Genomic DNA, 17,271 nt, shown 5'->3' on the forward strand with positions numbered 1-17,271 from the left:
TCTGTGAGCAGGGCTCTGTTCCAGCAGTTTCTGTGGAGACACGGTCATCAGCCGTCTAGTCTTTTTCTAAGCCTGTGCTTGGGGCTGAGGGGACTGAGGAAGAGAGAAGAATGGGGCCTTGTCTGTGGACGTGGGAGAAGAGAATGGCCGTTGCCTCTGCGGCTGCTGCCCTGGGCCAGCTGCAGGTCATTTCCTGGCACTCAGCCAGCCGCCTGGTGACACCCTGGTGTGGGCCAGTGTGGCGCAGCTTTCTCTGCTGACAGGCTGAGGGGAAACACAAGGCCCTTGTTTGGGCCCCAGAACCCATAGCACTGTGGGCTGGTGCAGCTGCTCCTGGATGTTGTTTTAGGAGGGCCAGGGCCAGTTTCCCTCCGGCCTCTTGTCCTGTGTGTGCTCTGTGCACCTGTCCCCACCTGAGCACTCAGTTCCCACTTTGAGTCTTGAGGGGAGCTTCCGAAAAGCGTAGCTACCTGTAATCCCAGCACTTTGGGAGGCTGAGGTGGGTGGATCACTTGAGGTCACGAGATCAAGACCAACCTGGCCAACATAGCGAAACCCCATCGCTAATAAAAATACAAAAACTAGCCAGGCATGGTGGTGGGCATCTGTAATCCCAGCTACTCTGGAGGCTGAGGCACGAGAATCACTTCAGCCTGGGAGGCGGAAGTTGCAGTGAGCCGACATCGCACAACCGTACTCCAGCCTGGGTGACAGAGCGAGACTCTGTCCCAAACAGAAACACGGCTACCCAGCTATTTTAGCTAGATACGGGTGCACAGATGAGACAGTGCGGCTTGGGGGCCTCAGGTAGGAATGGGATTGTGAGTGTCACATCTTAGAGCTGCTTGGCTCTGTAAACTTGTATGCAGTATGTTGAGAACAATTCTATCTATCTGTGTATCTATCTACCTACCTACCTATCTATCTTCCTACCTCTTTCTATCTACCCACCTCTCTGTATATCTATGTATCTATTTATCTACCTGTTTATCTATTTACCTACTTATCTATCTATCTATGTGTTTATTTATTTATTTTTGAGACAGAGTCTCGTTTCATAGCCCAGGCTGGAGTGCGGTGGTGCCATCTTGGCTCACCGCTACCTCAGCCTCCCGAGTAGCTGGGATGACAGGCACGCGCCACCACGCCCACCTAATTTTTGTATTTTTAGTAGAGATGGGGTTTCACCATGTTGGCCAGGCTTGGTCTCGAACTCCTGACCTCGTGATCCACCTGCCTCAGCCTCCCAAGTAGCTGGGATGATGGGCACGTGCCACCACGCCCACCTAATTTTTGTATTTTTAGTAGAGATGGGGTTTCACCATGTTGGCCAGGCTTGGTTTCGAACTCCTGACCTCATGATCCACCTGCCTCAGCCTCCCGAGTAGCTGGGATGACGGGCACGCGCCACTACGCCCACCTAATTTTTGTATTTTTAGTAGAGATGGGATTTCACCATGTTGGCCAGGCTTGGTCTTGAACTCCTGACCTCGTGATCCAGCTGCATCGCCTCCCAGAATGCTGGGATTACAGGTGTGAACCACCGCGCCCAGCCAAGAACAATACTTTTTAAAACTTATTTTAGGCCAAGTGCAGTGGTTCACGCCTGTAATCCCAGCACTCTGGGAGGCTGAGGTAGGCGGATCACGGGGTCAGGAGATCGAGACCATCCTGGCTAACACGGTGAAACCCCATCTCTACTAAAAATAGAAAAAATTAGCTGGATGTGGCTGTGGTTGCCTGTAGGCCCAGCTACTTGGGAGGCTGAGGCAGGGGAATCGCTTGACCCTGGGAGGCGGAGATTGCAGTGAGCTGAGATTCTACCACTACGCTCTGGCCTGACTGACAGAGCAAGATTCTGTCTAAAAAAGAAAAAAACAAAACAAAGAAAACTTATTGTAAGTAGAGACAGGGTCTCACTCTTTTGCCCAGGCTGGTCTTGAATTTCTGGCTTTAAGTGATCCTTCTGCCTTGGCCTCCCAAAAGGCTGAGATTATAAGCATGAACCTTCAGGCCTGGCTGAGAGAACAGTAATATTTATTTATTTATTGATGGAGTCTCACTCTGTCGCCCAGGCTCGAGTGCAGTGGCACAATCTCGGCTCACTGCAGCCTCTGCCTCCTGGGTTCAAGTGATTCTCCTGCCTCAGCCTCCCGAGTAGCTGGGATTACAGGCTTGTGCCACCACACCCTGCTAATTTTTTGTATTTGTATTTGTATTTGTTTTGAGAAGGAGTTTCACTCTTTGTTACCCAGGCTGGAGTGCAGTGGCACGATATCGGCTCACCACCACCTCTGCCTCCCAGGTTCAAGCGATTCTCCTGCCTCAGCCTCCCGAGTAGCTGGGATTACAGACATGCACCACTATGCCTGGCTATTTTTGTATTTTTTAGTAGAAATGGGGTTTCTCCATGTTGGTAAGGCTGGTCTCGAACTCCCGACTTCAGGTGATCCGCCCACCCTGGCCTCCAAAGTGCTGGAATTGCAGGCATGAGTTACCACGCCCAGCTCAATTTTTTGTATTTTTAGTAGAGACGGGGTTTAACCATGTTAGCCAGGTTGGTCTTGATCTCCTGACCTTGTGATCCACCCGCGTCGGCCTCCCAAAGTGCTGGGATTACAGGCGTGAGCCACTGCACCCGGACTGAGAATAGTAATTTTTAATTATTTTATTTTATTTTTTTGAGTCGGAGTCTTGCTCTTTTGCCCAGGCTGGAGTGCAGCGCGCGATCTCGGCTCTCTGCAATGTCTGCCTCCCGGGTTCAAGCGATTCTTCTGCCTCAGCCTCCCAGGTAGCTGGGATTATAGGTGTGTGCCACCATGCCCGGCTAATTTTTGTATTTTTAATAGAGATGGGGTTTCACCACGTTGGCCAGGCTGGTCTCGATCTCCTGACCTCGTGATCCACCTGCATCGGCCTCCCAAAGTGCTGGGATTACAGACATGAGTCACCGCGCCCGGCCTAGTAATTTTTTAAATGTCTCAGAACATCCACCAAGTCCAGGCTGTCCTAGAAGGACTGGATCGGAGTCAGCGGAAGGACTGGGCTTTCTGGTTCTGCTGTTCCTGAGGGTTCTGATGCTTGTTGCTGCCTGTGTGCTTCTGGACGTTGGGCTGGCAGGGCAGGATCAGAGGCTGCATAGCACCCTTGGCGGGGATGGGGTCACGGTGGGGAGAACTTGAGGGTCAGGGACCCCAGTCTCCCTTCTAGTCATCAATAGTAGAATCATGCCTCCTTGCAGGTGAGACCTTTCTGTGCTCCGTGTTGGTAACAGGAGCCTTGTTCTTTGTTTCTCAGGGCAGTTGGGTGAGAAGCAGCTTCCATCTTCAACCTCGGATGATCGGGTAAAAGACGAGTTCAGTGACCTTTCTGAGGGGTGAGAGAAGAGTGGGTTTAAACAGCCTAAAATTTCTCCTTCAAAAACCATCAGTGACCTTTCTGAGGGGTGAGAGAAGAGTGGTTTAAACAGCCTAAAATTTCTCCTTCAAAAACCAAACAGCCGTCGTAGGGCCGGCTGCCCACGCGCTGGTACCAAACTAGGCCATCACGGGGGCCGGCTGTCCGTGCCCTGGTTGGGACATGCCTCCTCTCGAGGTGGCGGGAGAGGAGGGGCTGGGGAGCTTCCGAGGCTTCTTGTCTCTGATTGGTGGTTTCCTGGGTGCCAGAGAGCAGTCCCAGACCTGAGGCAGCTCCAGAGGGAGCCTGATAGGGTTTCTGACCCAGAGCAGCCTAGAAATGAGTTTGTTGAAACCACTCTGGCTGGGTCCTTTGCTTCTGCTACTGTTTTAGGGCCATAGTTTTGTGTTCGCTCCAGATGTTTCTGGAGTAGAGAAACCCCGACTTTAGCCCTTGACTATGACATTGTTGTGGCTTGAAGCCGAGGCTCTGCGAGGAGGTGTTGCAGGAGGACGGGCCTCAGAAGGGACCCCATCAGTGTCTGCAAACTCCCTGGGCCACCCCTGCCTCTGAGCCAAGCGCCATTCAGGGCAGCTGTGCCAGGCTGGGGTTTGCACCGTTTCCACCCTCTCCTGTAAACCTTGGCTGCAACACAGATGCACCTCATCCAAATGGACACCCCAGTTTGGGGGCCAATCCCAGTGGGATGTGCAGTGATGAAATCGGGCAGGTGCCAGGAGGCACCTGGGGTGGCTAAGACTGTCCTCAGGACCGCCAGGACACGAAACCGCAGCTCAGGTTATAGCATAAAGGCCACAAATCTTTTTTTTTTTTTTCCTTTTGTGAACTTTTTTTTTTTAGACCGAGCCTTACTCTGTTGCCCAGGCTGGAGTGCAGTGGTGTGACCTCAGCTCACTGCGAACTCCACCTCCCGCGTTCAAGTGATTCTCCCGCCTCAGCCTCCCGAGTAGCTGGGATTACAGGCGCCTGCCACCACACCCAGCTAATTTTTGTATTTATTTATTTATTTTTTTATTTGAGACGGAGTCTCGCTCTGTCGCCCAGGCTGGAGTGCAGTGGCACAATTTCGGCCCACTGCAAGCTCTGCCTCCCGGGTTCACGCCATTCTCCGGCCTCAGCCTCTGAGTAGCTGGGACTACAGGCACCCGCCACCACGCGCGGCTAATTTTTTGTATTTTTAGTAGAGACGGGGTTTCACTTTGTTAGCCGGGATGGTCTTGATCTCCTGACCTCGTGATCCGCCCGCCTCTGCCTCCCAAAGTGCTGGGATTACAGGTGTGAGCCACTGCACCCGGCCAATTTTTGTATTTTTAGTAGAGACGGGGTTTCACGGTATTGACCAAGCTGGTCTTGAACTCCTGACCTCAGGCGATCCACCTACGTCAGCCTCCCAAAGTGCTGGGATTACAGGAGTTAGCCTCTGCACCCAGCCACTTTTGTGAACTTAGAAGTGACTCATGGCAAACCCATCAGTTGCATAGGGTTCGCAGTTATGGGGTGAGGTGGTCGATTTCTCAAAGTCTGCTTAGCAGGAAGCTACCTTTGAGCACCTCCACCCCTTCTGGGCCGCTGTGGAAAGGGCTGTTTCCAAGTCCAGTGTCCTGGGGCCCAGAGCACATGGCTTGTGGGGATTGCTGGCTTGTGAGCCTGGCTGGCCCTTTGTGTTCGGAAATGGGATTGGAAATTTGGGGATTTTAGATTTAAGACATTTTCAGAAGAACTTGAACGTGGGACATGGGGGTCCATTTGGTATCTTTAGGCAGGAGGTCTTGTTGGGTCTGTCACTGCCCAGGCCCAGGGCTTTGCTGAAGATTCTCTCTTAATTCCTAGAGACGTCTTGAGTGAAGATGAAAATGACAAGAAGCAAAATGCCCAGTCTTCGGACGAGTCCTTTGAGCCTTACCCAGAAAGGAAGTAAGTGGGCAGCCCGGGGTCTGCTGGAGGCATCTGTTGGGCGACCTAGACACCCGCCTGTGCTCCAGGGGCTCTCCCCGGTGTGCCCCCTCAGTTCACTCTCTTGTGTCCGGATCTCCCGAGCCCAGTGAAACGTGGCTTCCCTCAGTGAGCGGGAGGCGGGGGAGGGGCAGGCGGGCAGGTGAGAAGGTGGGTCCTCCTGGTGCTTTGGAGCTGGGACCTGGTCTCAGCACTGTGAGGCTGCCTCAGAGTCCCAGCAGTGGATGGCAGGTGTCTGTCGACAAAACCCCGCCTTGCTTGAGAAGGAGGCTCTTACGTCCCTTCTGCGGGTCCTGCCCTGGGTTCACACCCCAGTGTGCCCCCGAAGCCCCCAACCCATCGCTTTGTGTGCGTCCCCAGAGGCCCGAGGACCCAGCTCTGTCATCCTCTCAGTTCTGACCCCATCACTGATGTCCATGACCAGGCAGCCACGGTCCACTTCCCTGTTGAATGACTTCTGTGAGCTTGTTTTGACTTTGTTTTTAGAGATTTTTATTTTCTCTCTTCAGTTAGAACACAGGCCCTGGTAGTGAGGGCTGGTTTTCACTTGTGCTGTTTTCTTTGCAGCCCTATACCCAGCAGTACCCAGAACCCTCCCAGGTAGTTGGTGACTGACCCAGTCCCTGTCCTTGAGCATTTCACAGCCCAGAACAAAGGTCCAGAGGGCAGGTGGCTCTGAGCACCACAGTCAGCCACTAGAACCCTGCTGTGCAGACTGAGAGGTCAACGGCCTTTTTTCATGGAAGTTCTGATGCTGTTAAGTTCTGAAAAGAGAAACGGGAGCAGAGGAGGAGGCCCGGAGAGAGATGCGAAGCAGAGGGCAGGACTGAGCCAGAGGGGCTGCAGCAGCCTCAGCATGAACAGAAAACTGGTCAGGCCCAGAAAAGGTGCCCGGGGGTCCCTACCCCCAGGCTTGTTCCCAGGAGTCACGGCTGGGAGTGCCGCCTGAGGCTGCTGTACGGAAGCCCCCACTCCGTGACCCTCCGGGTTGAGTCTGAATCCCAGGACACCTGAGAATGTGTCTCTGTGGCTTGCTGCCCAGAAGGTCTGGGGCTGCTGGTGTGAGGAGGACTGGGAGCTGGAATGGGAGGAGCCAGGCGAGCCTTTTCCAGATCGAGGCAGATTCAGGAGGGGAGGGTCCTCTCTGCTGAGCCCCTGCTGCTGTGACAGGGACAGCACACTCAGACCGTGTCACTAGTCCCTCTGGGACCCCAGGAGTGCAGACAAAGACGTGCTTTGGAACAGAGACATGGGAGATATGTTTTCAGAGGCCTCTAATAAAAGGGGTGACTTCAGTGGAAACCGCTGCGCAGGAGGCAGGACTGGGTGGTAGCAAGCATGGCCTCCTGACTGCAGCGAGTACCAGGGGCACTTGGTTCCCCAGCTGCCACAATGAGACCCCCCTGGGAACCCAGAAGGGCCTCTGCACAGCCCCCAGCCCGTGTGCTGCCTCCCAGTCTTGTCAACCCTGACCTTGGAGTTGTAGCGGGCGTGCTCGCCTGTGTCCTCAGCTGGGGGCACATGAGAAGAGACTTCTGTGATGTGTTAATGAGGGGTCAGTGGTTCCGGCCAGAGGGGAAGGCCAGGGCCTGCACCCCCATGGGGAAAGAACTGACAGGCAGCAGTGAGGCCTGAGCCCAGCCCACCCAGTCCGCAAGGATTCCCGTCCCAAACACAAGGGCACAGAGACTGCGGGTGCTCTGAAGCCTCCTGTGCTGAGGTGGTGAGTGGTCATTGTGGGAACGGCATGCATGGCCAGCCACTCACAAACAAGGGGCCACCCAATCCAGGCAGGCAGGGCAGGTGAGGGGGACATGTGGCTAGGTCATGAAAACCAGTTATTAGGGACAGGGAGAGAAGGCGCAGCCTGTGCGAAGTCAACAGTTCTTCTCAGTGCATTTTTGTCTTGTTTTTGAGATGGAGTCTTGCTCTGTTGCCCAGGCTGGAGTGCAGTGGCACGATCTTGGCTCACTGCAACCTCCGCCTCCCGAGTTCAAGTGATTCTCCTGCCTCAGCCTCCTGAGTAGCTGGGATTACAGGCGTGTGCCACCTCACCCGGCTAATTTTTGTATTTTTAGTAGAGATGGGATTTCCCCCACGTTGGCCACACTGGTCTCGAACTCCTGACCTCATGATCTGCCCGCCTCAGCCTGCCAAAGTGCTGGGATTACAGGCGTGAGCCACCGCGCCGCCCTCAATGCACTCTTTAAAGAGAAGGGCAGTTAGTGACAGGGTCTCATGTTGTTGCCTAGGCTGGGGTGCCCTGGCACGATCATGGCTGACTGCAGCCCTGTGCGCTCAAGTGAGCCTCTCACCTCAGCCTCCCAGAGTGCTGGGACTGCCAACATGAGCCACTGGACTCGGCAGTGTAAACTACTTTTTTTATGCTATTGCATATGGATTGTTCATTGATAATATATAGAAACATAACTGGGTTTTGTGTATGGATTTTGTGCCCTGCAACTTTGCTGAAATAATTAATTAGGATTTTTTGTATGTGGATCTTTAGGGTTTTCTATGTAGAAGGTCATGTTATTTGTGAATAGAGAGAATTTGTCTTTGTTTTCTTTTTCTTGCCCAGTTACTCTGGCTAGGGCCTCCAGTGCTGTGCTGAGAGAATCCGTATCTTGTTCCTGACCTTGGAGGAAGAGCTTTCAGTCCTTCACAGTTGAGCGTGGTGTTTGCTGTGGGTTTCATGTAGAGGTTTTATCGCCATGAAGAAGTTCCTTTCTGTTCTTGAGAGATTTCCTTAACTATTCTTACCTGGATCCAGAAAGGAACCACAAGTGCATCTCTCTCTTTTAAGTCTCTGATAGACGCACACTGGAAGCTGCTGCATTTGCTGGTCCTTCAGGGACTTGCCAGACCAACTAAAATGCACGACCCCAGAGTTTTGGAGGACAAGGTCTCCTGCCCACCATGGTCCCAGCCAGCAGCTCCAGGAACACAGGCTGGGCTCCCTGCAGTGGAGGCGGGGCTGAGGAATGCTGGGGTGGCAGCTACTCACCGTGTGCTTCCCAGGGAGCATCACCTGTTCCTCTGAAGCCCTGCCTGGGTGGCTTGAGCTTGGAATCAAGCTGACCGATTTTGAGAGAGTGGATTCTGAGCTTTTTCCTAGCATAAGGTCGTTTTGATAAAGGAGTGGTCCTTTGGACATCCCTGTTCTGCCGTCCTGATACCTCTAGTTTTGGGTTTTATGTGTAGCACAGGGTGAAGCTTTAGTTCTCAGAACCCACCCCTGCTGTACCCTGTGCCCTCGCCCTCCGCTGTGTTCACCTGACCCTGCTGTACCGTGCCCTCGCCCTCTGTTGTGCTCGCCCCTGACCCTGCTGTACCCTGCGCCCTCATCCTCTGCTGTGTTTGCCCCGACCCTCCTGTACCCTGCGTCCTCGCCCTCTGCTGTGCTCACCCGACCCTGCTGTATTCACACCTGACCCTGCTGTGTCCTACACTGTCGCCCTCTGCTGTGCTCGCCCCTGACCCTGCTGTACCCTGCGCCCTTATCCTCTGCTGTTTGCCCCGACCCTCCTGTACCCTGCGTCCTCGCCCTCTGCTGTGCTCACCCGACCCTGCTGTATTCACACCTGACCCTGCTGTGTCCTGCGCTGTCGCCCTCTGCTGTGCTCGCCCCTGACCCTGCTGTACCCTGCGCCCTCATCCTCTGCTGTGTTTGCCCCGACCCTCCTGTACGCTGCGTCCTCGCCCTCTGCTGTGCTCACCCGACCCTGCTGTATTCACACCTGACCCTGCTGTGTCCTGCGCTGTTGCCCTCTGCTGTGCTCGCCCCTGACCCTGCTGTACTCTGCGCCCTCGCCCTCTGCTGTGTTCACCTGACCCTGCTGTGTCCTGCGCCCTCGCCGTGACCCTGCTGTACCCCGCTGTACCCTGCGCCCTCGCCCTCTGCTGTGTTCGCCCTGACCCTGCTGTGTCCTGCGCCCTTGCCCTCTGCTGTGCTTGCCCCTGAGGCCTCCTGTCCAGAGTTGCTCTGGCTTTGGTGGCTTCAGGTAGATTCTGAGGGTCAGTCAGCACAGAAGCAACTCAGGGAAGCTTCAGAAAAAACCATTTCTCAGGTTGGAGAGACAAGAAACATTTGCAAATGGAGATCAGAAACCATTGAATCTGGGAACCTCTTTTTTTCAGAGTCTCTGGTAAGAAGAGTGAAAGCAAAGAAGCCAAGAAGTCTGAAGAACCAAGAATTCGGAAGAAGCCGGGACCCAAGCCCGGATGGAAGAAGAAGCTTCGTTGTGAGAGGTGATGCCTGCAACGCGAGGCTCGCCCTGCCTGTCGGGGCCGGGGCTCCATGCATGCTCTTCATTGCAGGGAGGAGCTTCCCACCATCTACAAGTGTCCTTACCAGGGCTGCACGGCCGTGTACCGAGGCGCTGACGGCATGAAGGTGAGCACTGGCTGTGCCTGACCCAGGCCCTGCAGCTGTCAGTGTGAACCTGGGGGAGGTAGCAGGTGTTTCTGCAGCCTAACTCAGACTTGTGCCCAAGGACACTTTGACCTAGGTTAACGGAGACCTGAAGCAATCCTAGCCAGTGCCATCCTTGGGGGTAGATGTGGGGCCAGACTTTCACTTGAGACACCCCCCGGGGGGTCTAGAAGTTTCTTGTAGTGAAGCTGTGAAGGAGCCAGTGGTGTCGCTGGAGGAGGAGTTGGATCTGCCTTCCAGGGGCCTCAGCTGTCACCTACTGAGGGCTCGTGCCATGTGGCCCGGGTGCGGCTCTGAGGGTCTCTCACCGAGTCTCTCCTTCAGAAGCACATCAAGGAGCACCACGAGGAGGTCCGCGAGCGGCCCTGCCCCCACCCTGGCTGCAACAAGGTTTTCATGATCGACCGCTACCTGCAGCGCCACGTGAAGCTCATCCACACAGGTACGCCTATCGCCAGTGTCGCCCACGCGGGTGACAGCCAGGGGGCACGTGACCTGCTTTCCAGTCTTCCTCATACCCATCCCCGCCCCAAGAGTTGGGGGTGCGTGAAGGTGGCTCATGGGGTCTTCGGTACTCAGTCACGTTGGTAGATGAAGGCTAGAGTAGGGCGTCAGTGTGCATCTGCCCTTCCCTGTGATGGAAGGAATTCCTGACTTCCCCAGGATCTAGGCAGTTTGTCAAAACTAATAGCCAAGCAATCTTGGTGTCCTTTTGCAAATTGGTCATTTTATTTTTTAATTTTTTTTGAGACGGAGTCCTGCTCTGTTGCCCAGGCTGGAGTGCAGTGGCACCATCTTGGCTCACCACAACCTCTGCCTCCCAGGTTCAATCAATTCTCCCGCCTCAGCCTCCCAAGTAGCTGGGATTACAGGCACCCGCAACCATGCCTGGCTAATTTTTGTAATTTTTGGTAGAGACAGGGTTTCACCATGTTGGCCAGGCTGATCTCTAACTCCTGACCTCAAGTGATCTCAGCCTTCCAAAGTGCAGAGATTACAGGTGTGAGCACTGCACCTGGCCCAAACAAGTGTATCTTAAAAGGCAAGGCAGAAGGCATGAAGGCACGCCAGCTCTGGGGAGCTGCCCACATGGACAGGTGGGAGGCACGTGTGGTTCTGCCTCTTCACGTGTGTGTAGGTCGAGTCATTAAGACCGGAGGCGGATGGGGGAATTATGACTGAGGGTGCTGTCTCTGTGCCCGTCTTATTTTTCACAATTTCTATAATGCACAAGTTACTTTTATAATCCAACAAGGATATGTTTTCAAAATGACAAACTTGGCCGGGCGCGGTGGCTCACACCTGTAATCCCAGCACTTTGGGAGGCTGAGGTGGGTGGATCACCTGAGGTCAGCAGTTCAAGACCAGCCTGGCCAACATGGTAAAACCTGGTCTCTACTAAAAATACAAAAATTATCTGGGTGTGGTGGCACACGCCTGTAGGCACAGCTACTTGGGAGGCGGAGGTGGAGGCTGCAGTGAGCCAAGATCACACCACTGCACTCCAGCCTGGGCAACAGTGAGACACTGTCTCAAAAAAAAAAAAAAAACTTGTTTGAACCACGTGGACCCACATATCCATGGTCAGGGACTCGAATCCCTGGTATTCAGAGGGCTGCCTTTTCCTAAGTGCAGGTTCTGTAGGGTCTCTGCAGGGCTAACTTCGGGACTTCAGTATGAGCAGATTTTGGTAAGGGGTGGCGGGGGGGGGGGGGGGGGCCTGGAACCAGCTGAGGACAACTGTATATTGATCCTTACACACACAGTTTTCCTTGGTTTTGAACTTATTACAGAATAAGAGTTATTTATCCTTACTTGAATTTACTGAAGTATTTTTTCATTAGGATTGCTTTTCACTGCTGGGTCATCTCCTGACATGTGGGTTGTTATTTTTTGGGTTCTCCCACCTCTCTCCTGATGGCAGCACTTCCTTGGGTTTGGTTCTTCAGACTCTGCATCTGTCCAGTCCCTGATGGTCACAACCAGCCGTTCCTTAAAAACCTGAAATCCGGCCGGGCGCAGCGGCTGATGCCTGTAATCACAGCACTTTGGAGGCTAAGGCAGTAGGATTGCTTGAGGCCAGGAGTTTGACACCAGCCTGGGCAACATAGTGAGGCCGTCTTTACCAAAAGCTTTTAATTTATTGATTGAAACAGTCTCACTCTTATCACCATGGCTGGAGTGCAGTGGCGCGATCTTGGCTCACTGTAACCTCCACCTCCCGGGTTCAAGCAATTCTCCTGTCTCAGCCTCCTGAGTAGCTGGGATTACAGGCACCTGCCACCACGCCGGGGGTGTTTTTTTTTTTTTTTTTTTTTTGATGGAGTCTTGCTCTGTTGCCCAGGCTGGGGTGCAGTGGCACAATTTCAGCTCACTGCAAGCTCCTCTTCCTGGGTTAAAGCCATTCTTCTGCCTCAGCCTCCCAAATAGCTGGGACTACAGGTGCCGGCCACCACACCCGACTAATTTTTCGTATTTTCAGTACAGATGGGGTTTCACCACGTTAGTGAGGCTGGTCTCAATCTCCTGACCTTGTGATCCACCTGCCTCGGCCTCCCGAAGTGCTGGGATTATAAGCGTGAGCCATGATGCCTGGGTAATTTTTCTATTTTTAGTAGAGAGGCGAGTTTTGCTGTGTTGGCCAGGCTGGTCTCGAGTTCCTGTGACCTCAGGTGATTTGCCTGCCTTGGCCTCCCAAAGTGCTGGGATTACAGGCATGAGCCACCGTGCCCAGCCCCCAATTTTTTTTTTTTTTTCCGGGACAGTCTGTGTCGCCCAGGCTGGAGTGCAGTGGTGCAATCTCAGCTCACTGCAACCTCCACCTCCTGGGTTCATGCAATTCTGCTGCCTCAGCCTCCCGAGTAGCTGGGACTACAAGTGTGTGCCACCACACCTGGCTAATTTTTGTATTTTTAGTAGAGACAGGGTTTTACCATATTGATCGGGCTGGGGCTGGTCTTGAACTGACTTCATGATCGGCCCGCCTTGGCCTTCCAGAGTGCTGGGATTGAGCACTTTGTGTGAGCCACTGCACCGGCCCCCCAAATTTTTTAAATTACCTGGGTGTGGTGGTGCACACCTGTGGTCCCAGCTACTTGAGAGGTTGAGGCAGGAGGATCACTTAAGCCTGGGAGTTCCAGGCTATAGTGAGCCATGATTGTACCATTGCACTTCAACCTGGGCAACAGAGCAAGACCCTGTCTCCAAAAAAAAAAAAAAGAATTCCTTGAACCTGGGAGGTGGAGTTTCCAGTGAGCTGAGATTGGGCTGTTGCACTCCAGCCTGGGCAACAGAGCAAGACTCAAGTCTCAAAAAAAAAAAGAACAGCGTAGAGTAAAATGCCAAGATAGGGTTTCCCTTCAAAGGGAAAAGTCTGTCTTGTGAAGCGTTTCAGGGCTTGACAGATGTGGAGGCAGCACAGGGTGAATGGGTCTGCATGTCCACATGTGGTATTTGTGGACTAGCAAGTGATATCTCTTTGTTCAAGGGTGTGAGAAAGATTTCCAGAGCGAGTACAGCAATGCATACCCTCAGCCCCTGGGTATGGACCCCTCTCATATGGAGATGAATTCTAGAGAACAGCCATAGCTGTGACAATCAGTATTCTATACAACCTTAGTGATATGGCTTCCTTTAAGAATTTGTAGGCCAGGCACGGTGGCTCACACGTGTAATCCCAGCACTTTGGGAGACCGAGGCAGGCAGATCACAAGGTCAGGAATTCAAGACCAGCCTGGCCAATATGGTGAAACCCTGTCTCTACTAAAAATACAAAAATCAGCTGGGCGTGGTGGGGGGTGCCTGTAATCCCAGCTACTTGGCAGGCTGAGGCAGAAGAATCGCTTGAGCCTGGGAGGCGCAGGTTGCAGTGAGCTGAGATCACGCCACTGCACTGCAGCCTGGGTAACAGAGCGAAACTCCATCTCAAAAAAAAAAAAAAAAAAGACAAGAATCTGTGGTTAAGGAAATAGCTTTCTGAGGTTTCTTTGAAAACCATCCTGAAATGCACACAGCTGATGAAGCCATGTGACAGTGTATAAAGCAGTTTAAAGATCTTAATAAACGAGGCCCTCGTAGGCCCCTTGCTTGGGCCCACTGCATGGTGAACCATGTGCAGAAATGTCTTCCCAGCTGTGATGGTTTCACATTGTCATCATCGTCCCCCCGGGAGGTTGGAGCATCAGGGGCCTGGACTCACTGGACTCTCCCCTCTCAGAGGTGCGGAACTATATCTGTGACGAATGTGGACAAACCTTCAAGCAGCGGAAGCACCTTCTCGTCCACCAAATGCGACATTCGGGAGCCAAGCCTTTGCAGTAAGTGTGAGTCAGGCCCCCCCCAGGGCTGTGGCCCGCGCACCTTCTTACCTGCCTCTGTCTCCCAGGTGTGAGGTCTGTGGGTTCCAGTGCAGGCAGCGGGCGTCCCTCAAGTACCACATGACCAAACACAAGGCTGAGACTGAGCTGGACTTTGCCTGTGACCAGTGTGGCCGGCGGTTCGAGAAGGCCCACAACCTCAATGTACACATGTCCATGGTGCACCCGCTGACACAGACCCAGGACAAGGCCCTGCCCCTGGAGGCGGAACCACCACCTGGGCCACCCAGCCCCTCTGTGACCACAGAGGGCCAGGCGGTGAAGCCCGAACCCACCTGAGGACGGCAGTGAGGATGAGCACCTCTAGCAGCCTGGACTCCGCAGTGGCTGTGTCAGCCTCACCCTTCGTGTGCACCCGCATGGGAGGGTCGGAGGGTGCTGCCCGCCCTTGGTGCTGGAGGCGGGCTTGGTGTCCAGCTCAAGTAGCCTTCCTCTGCTCTGGGACCAGTGGTTTATTTTCCCGCAAACGCTGAGTGACTTGGGGCCGGACAGTTCATAAATAATTGATTCCTTTCCCCACTAAAGCAGTCGAGGAGATTTGTAATCCACTTTTTAGTGCAATAAGAGCTCCATGTTATGCTTGTAATAAATTATTTACACGGGAGCTGGGCTGGTGTGCAGTGGCAGGTCCCGTCAGAAGAGATAAGGCTCCTGGGACAGGTCAGCGTCAGGGGCAGCCTGCTGTCTGCTCTGGAGGGCGGCGCTCACCTCTGGGTCGCAGTCCCCACGATCAGCCAGCAGCTGTGAGAGAGGAGCAGGTCCTCAGCCCATGCCGCCCACTAGGCCTCAGACCACAGGGGAGGGGCTCTGGCAGAAATAGTCGAGTTGTATTGCCAGCCAGGCAGGCACATGGCCCAGGCAGCTGTCAATTCTCATGTCCCCCACGTGGCCCAAGGTGGGCATCTTGACGTTACCTCTGCCACGTGTGAGAAGCTCTTTTTCGGGCACCGAGGTATTAACTGCAGCAGAAAAAGACGAGCTTTTGTTATCAGTTCCACAGGGTTGCCCTAGAGAGAAAACAGGCAAACTCACAGGTTAGAAGACATACAGAAACAGGGCTGGTGTGTCCCCCATAGTCTGCATGCTGTGCCGGAACATTCTTTGGCAGAAGGAGCCTCCGGCTGGGGGGAGCTCCCCTGGAGATGGGACTGGCCCTTGCACCTGCCTGACCCTGGAGCTCCAGGCTCCTGCCAGCTGGAGGTGAAACTGTGCTTGTATCCCCAGCCACGAAGAGCTGGACCAGCTTCAAGTACATGTCGACAGCAACATGCAGGAAGGCCTCTTCCCTGATGGCCGCGTCTTCATGGAAGTAGGAGAGAAGACTAGAGGTAAAGACATAGTGACAAATGGCTACAGACTGCTGGAAAGGTAGCAGGCGATGCCAAGGGATACTGCTCATCTGTGGAGCAGAGGCATAGGCAACCCTTCCCATCTGGCGGGACCCAGAGGTGCTGAGATGGGGATCTGGGAAACACTGTCCAGCCCTGACCAGCCCTGTGGGTGGAGGTACCTGTAAAAAGCAAAAGGCAGCAGCCTGGTGTGCTGATCCGGGGCCACACGGAGGAGGAGCCGCCCCAGCCTGAGGTCTGCAACACCAAGAAGTGGCTCAGGCAACTCTGGACATCTCTGCCTATTATCAGTGCTGGGGACACCCCTGGGGGTCGGGACGTGTACCCTGGGAGGCCTGGCTGTGGGGATAGTGTGGGGCGAACAGCCTGAGCTGAGGATACCCAGGTACCTGTCAGCAGCTGGGAGAGGATGGGGGGTCGACCTCTTGCAGGAGGGTGGGTGTGGTGCAGAGAGAGGCAGTCCCCACGATAGGCCCATTGGTCCTGGGGTTGACCAGTGAGCCAGTAAATTATCTTATTGCTTTAAACAAGTTTGTACTTAATCTGTCCCAACTAAAACGGAGCTTATAAACTGATTTAGCAAGGAACCTCAAGGAGGGCTCGTGCTTAACCATTGGAAAGTTGCCTCTGAGAAGAGCGGCCCTCCGCATTTGTGCCTCAGCAGCGTGTTTCTTACCACTCTCTGTCAACTGAAAGAGTGCCAGCCAGGATATCTTCCTCTTCTCTAAACACTCGAGGATTGCTGCACAAACGTGGAAAGCCTTTGGCAGGTCTCTGGTGCTCTGTAAACCACGGGAGACCAACCCTGAGAATGGCCGACCTGGTGCTCCCATGGGTAGGAGGGTACAGCCCTCAGCACAGAAGAGGGCATTTCCTCTTTGCTTATTGAAAGTCTTAAAACTGGTGACAGTTTTACCTATAGAAGGTAATACTGGGCCTCTGGACAGAAGAGGCTCAGGTAGGAGGCCAGGGACTTCGAGCACCCACACCAAGGCTGCTGCACCACGTCCTCAAATAAGACATTAAAAGAAAGGCCCACAGGCCGGATGCAGTGGCTCATGCCTGTAATCCCAACACTTTGGGAGGCCGAGGTCGGCGGATCACTGAGGCCAGTTCAAGACCAGCCTGGCAATATGGTGAAACCCCGTCTCTACTAAAAATACAAAAATTAGCCGGGTGTGACAGACTCACGCCTGTAATCCCAGCTACTTGGGAGGCTGATGCACGAGAATTGCTTGAACCCAGGAGGCTGAGGTTGCAGTGAGCCGAGATCACACCATTGCACTCCAGCCTGGGTGACAGAGTGAGACCCCCATCTCAAAAAAAACAAAACAAAACAAAACAAACCCACGGCCTGGGAGTTCTCACTCACACTTCCGCAAACACAAGGAGCTCCTGAGCTAGTCTGGAAACCCTGACTTGGAAGCTGGCTGCCTGGTGCCCCTGCCTGGCCCACAGTGGGAGAGGACACCTTGGCTGGTAAGGTCTGACTTACATTTGAGGTCAGATGTGACGAGAGCAGGCCCATCAAGGAGAAGAAGAAAAGGAAAACCAATAGCTGTAAATAAAAACGTGCACTTATTACATTAAAATCACCTGTGCTGTCATTCTAACCAAGGCTGACACATTCCTCTTTAATTGAAATTTTTTACATCTAGGCCATAAATCCTTTAAGTGGATCTTAGAAAACTTTCCAATCACTTCTAGAGAGACAGCTTAATTGAGAATTAATTACTACTGG

At 53.7% G+C, this 17,271-nt stretch overlaps 2 protein-coding genes across 37 annotated transcripts in view; one reads left to right on the top strand and one right to left on the bottom strand.

The window, feature by feature from the left end:
- The window catches only part of ZNF276 (zinc finger protein 276), a 20,835-nt gene extending 3,692 nt beyond the window's left edge, over positions 1-17,143 (top strand). For 6 of the 12 annotated variants that reach the window (XM_009431457.4, XM_009431459.5, XM_009431461.4 and 3 more), the window contains 8 exons: positions 3,298-3,376; positions 5,248-5,331; positions 9,511-9,621; positions 9,691-9,766; positions 10,130-10,247; positions 14,022-14,121; positions 14,190-15,509; positions 16,111-17,143. In XM_009431457.4, coding sequence (XP_009429732.3) covers positions 3,298-3,376; positions 5,248-5,331; positions 9,511-9,621; positions 9,691-9,766; positions 10,130-10,247; positions 14,022-14,121; positions 14,190-14,460 — 839 coding nt within the window. In that variant the 3' untranslated portion in view covers positions 14,461-15,509; positions 16,111-17,143. Of the gene's footprint in view, positions 1-3,297; positions 3,377-5,247; positions 5,332-9,510; positions 9,622-9,690; positions 9,767-10,129; positions 10,248-13,936; positions 14,122-14,189; positions 15,510-16,110 lie in introns of those variants that run through there. The other 6 variants (XM_063797532.1, XM_063797533.1, XM_009431458.5 and 3 more) reach the window with 4 other exon arrangements.
- The window catches only part of FANCA (FA complementation group A), an 83,919-nt gene continuing 81,263 nt past the window's right edge, over positions 14,616-17,271 (bottom strand). For 9 of the 25 annotated variants that reach the window (XR_010152490.1, XR_010152488.1, XR_010152487.1 and 6 more), the window contains 6 exons: positions 17,026-17,088; positions 16,207-16,312; positions 15,692-15,767; positions 15,347-15,503; positions 15,096-15,188; positions 14,719-14,922 (listed from right to left, as the gene is read on the bottom strand). Coding sequence is in view for 11 of the 25 variants with exons in the window: in XM_016930417.4 (XP_016785906.3) it covers positions 14,815-14,922; positions 15,096-15,188; positions 15,347-15,503; positions 15,692-15,767; positions 16,207-16,312; positions 17,026-17,088 (603 nt within the window). In the remaining 14 variants the exon portion in view is untranslated. Of the gene's footprint in view, positions 15,189-15,342; positions 15,504-15,691; positions 16,014-16,206; positions 16,313-17,025; positions 17,089-17,271 lie in introns of those variants that run through there. The other 16 variants (XM_063797526.1, XM_063797527.1, XM_063797524.1 and 13 more) reach the window with 8 other exon arrangements.

This window comes from Pan troglodytes, chromosome 18 (genome assembly GCF_028858775.2).
Source record: "Pan troglodytes isolate AG18354 chromosome 18, NHGRI_mPanTro3-v2.0_pri, whole genome shotgun sequence".
Lineage (NCBI taxonomy): Eukaryota > Metazoa > Chordata > Mammalia > Primates > Hominidae > Pan > Pan troglodytes.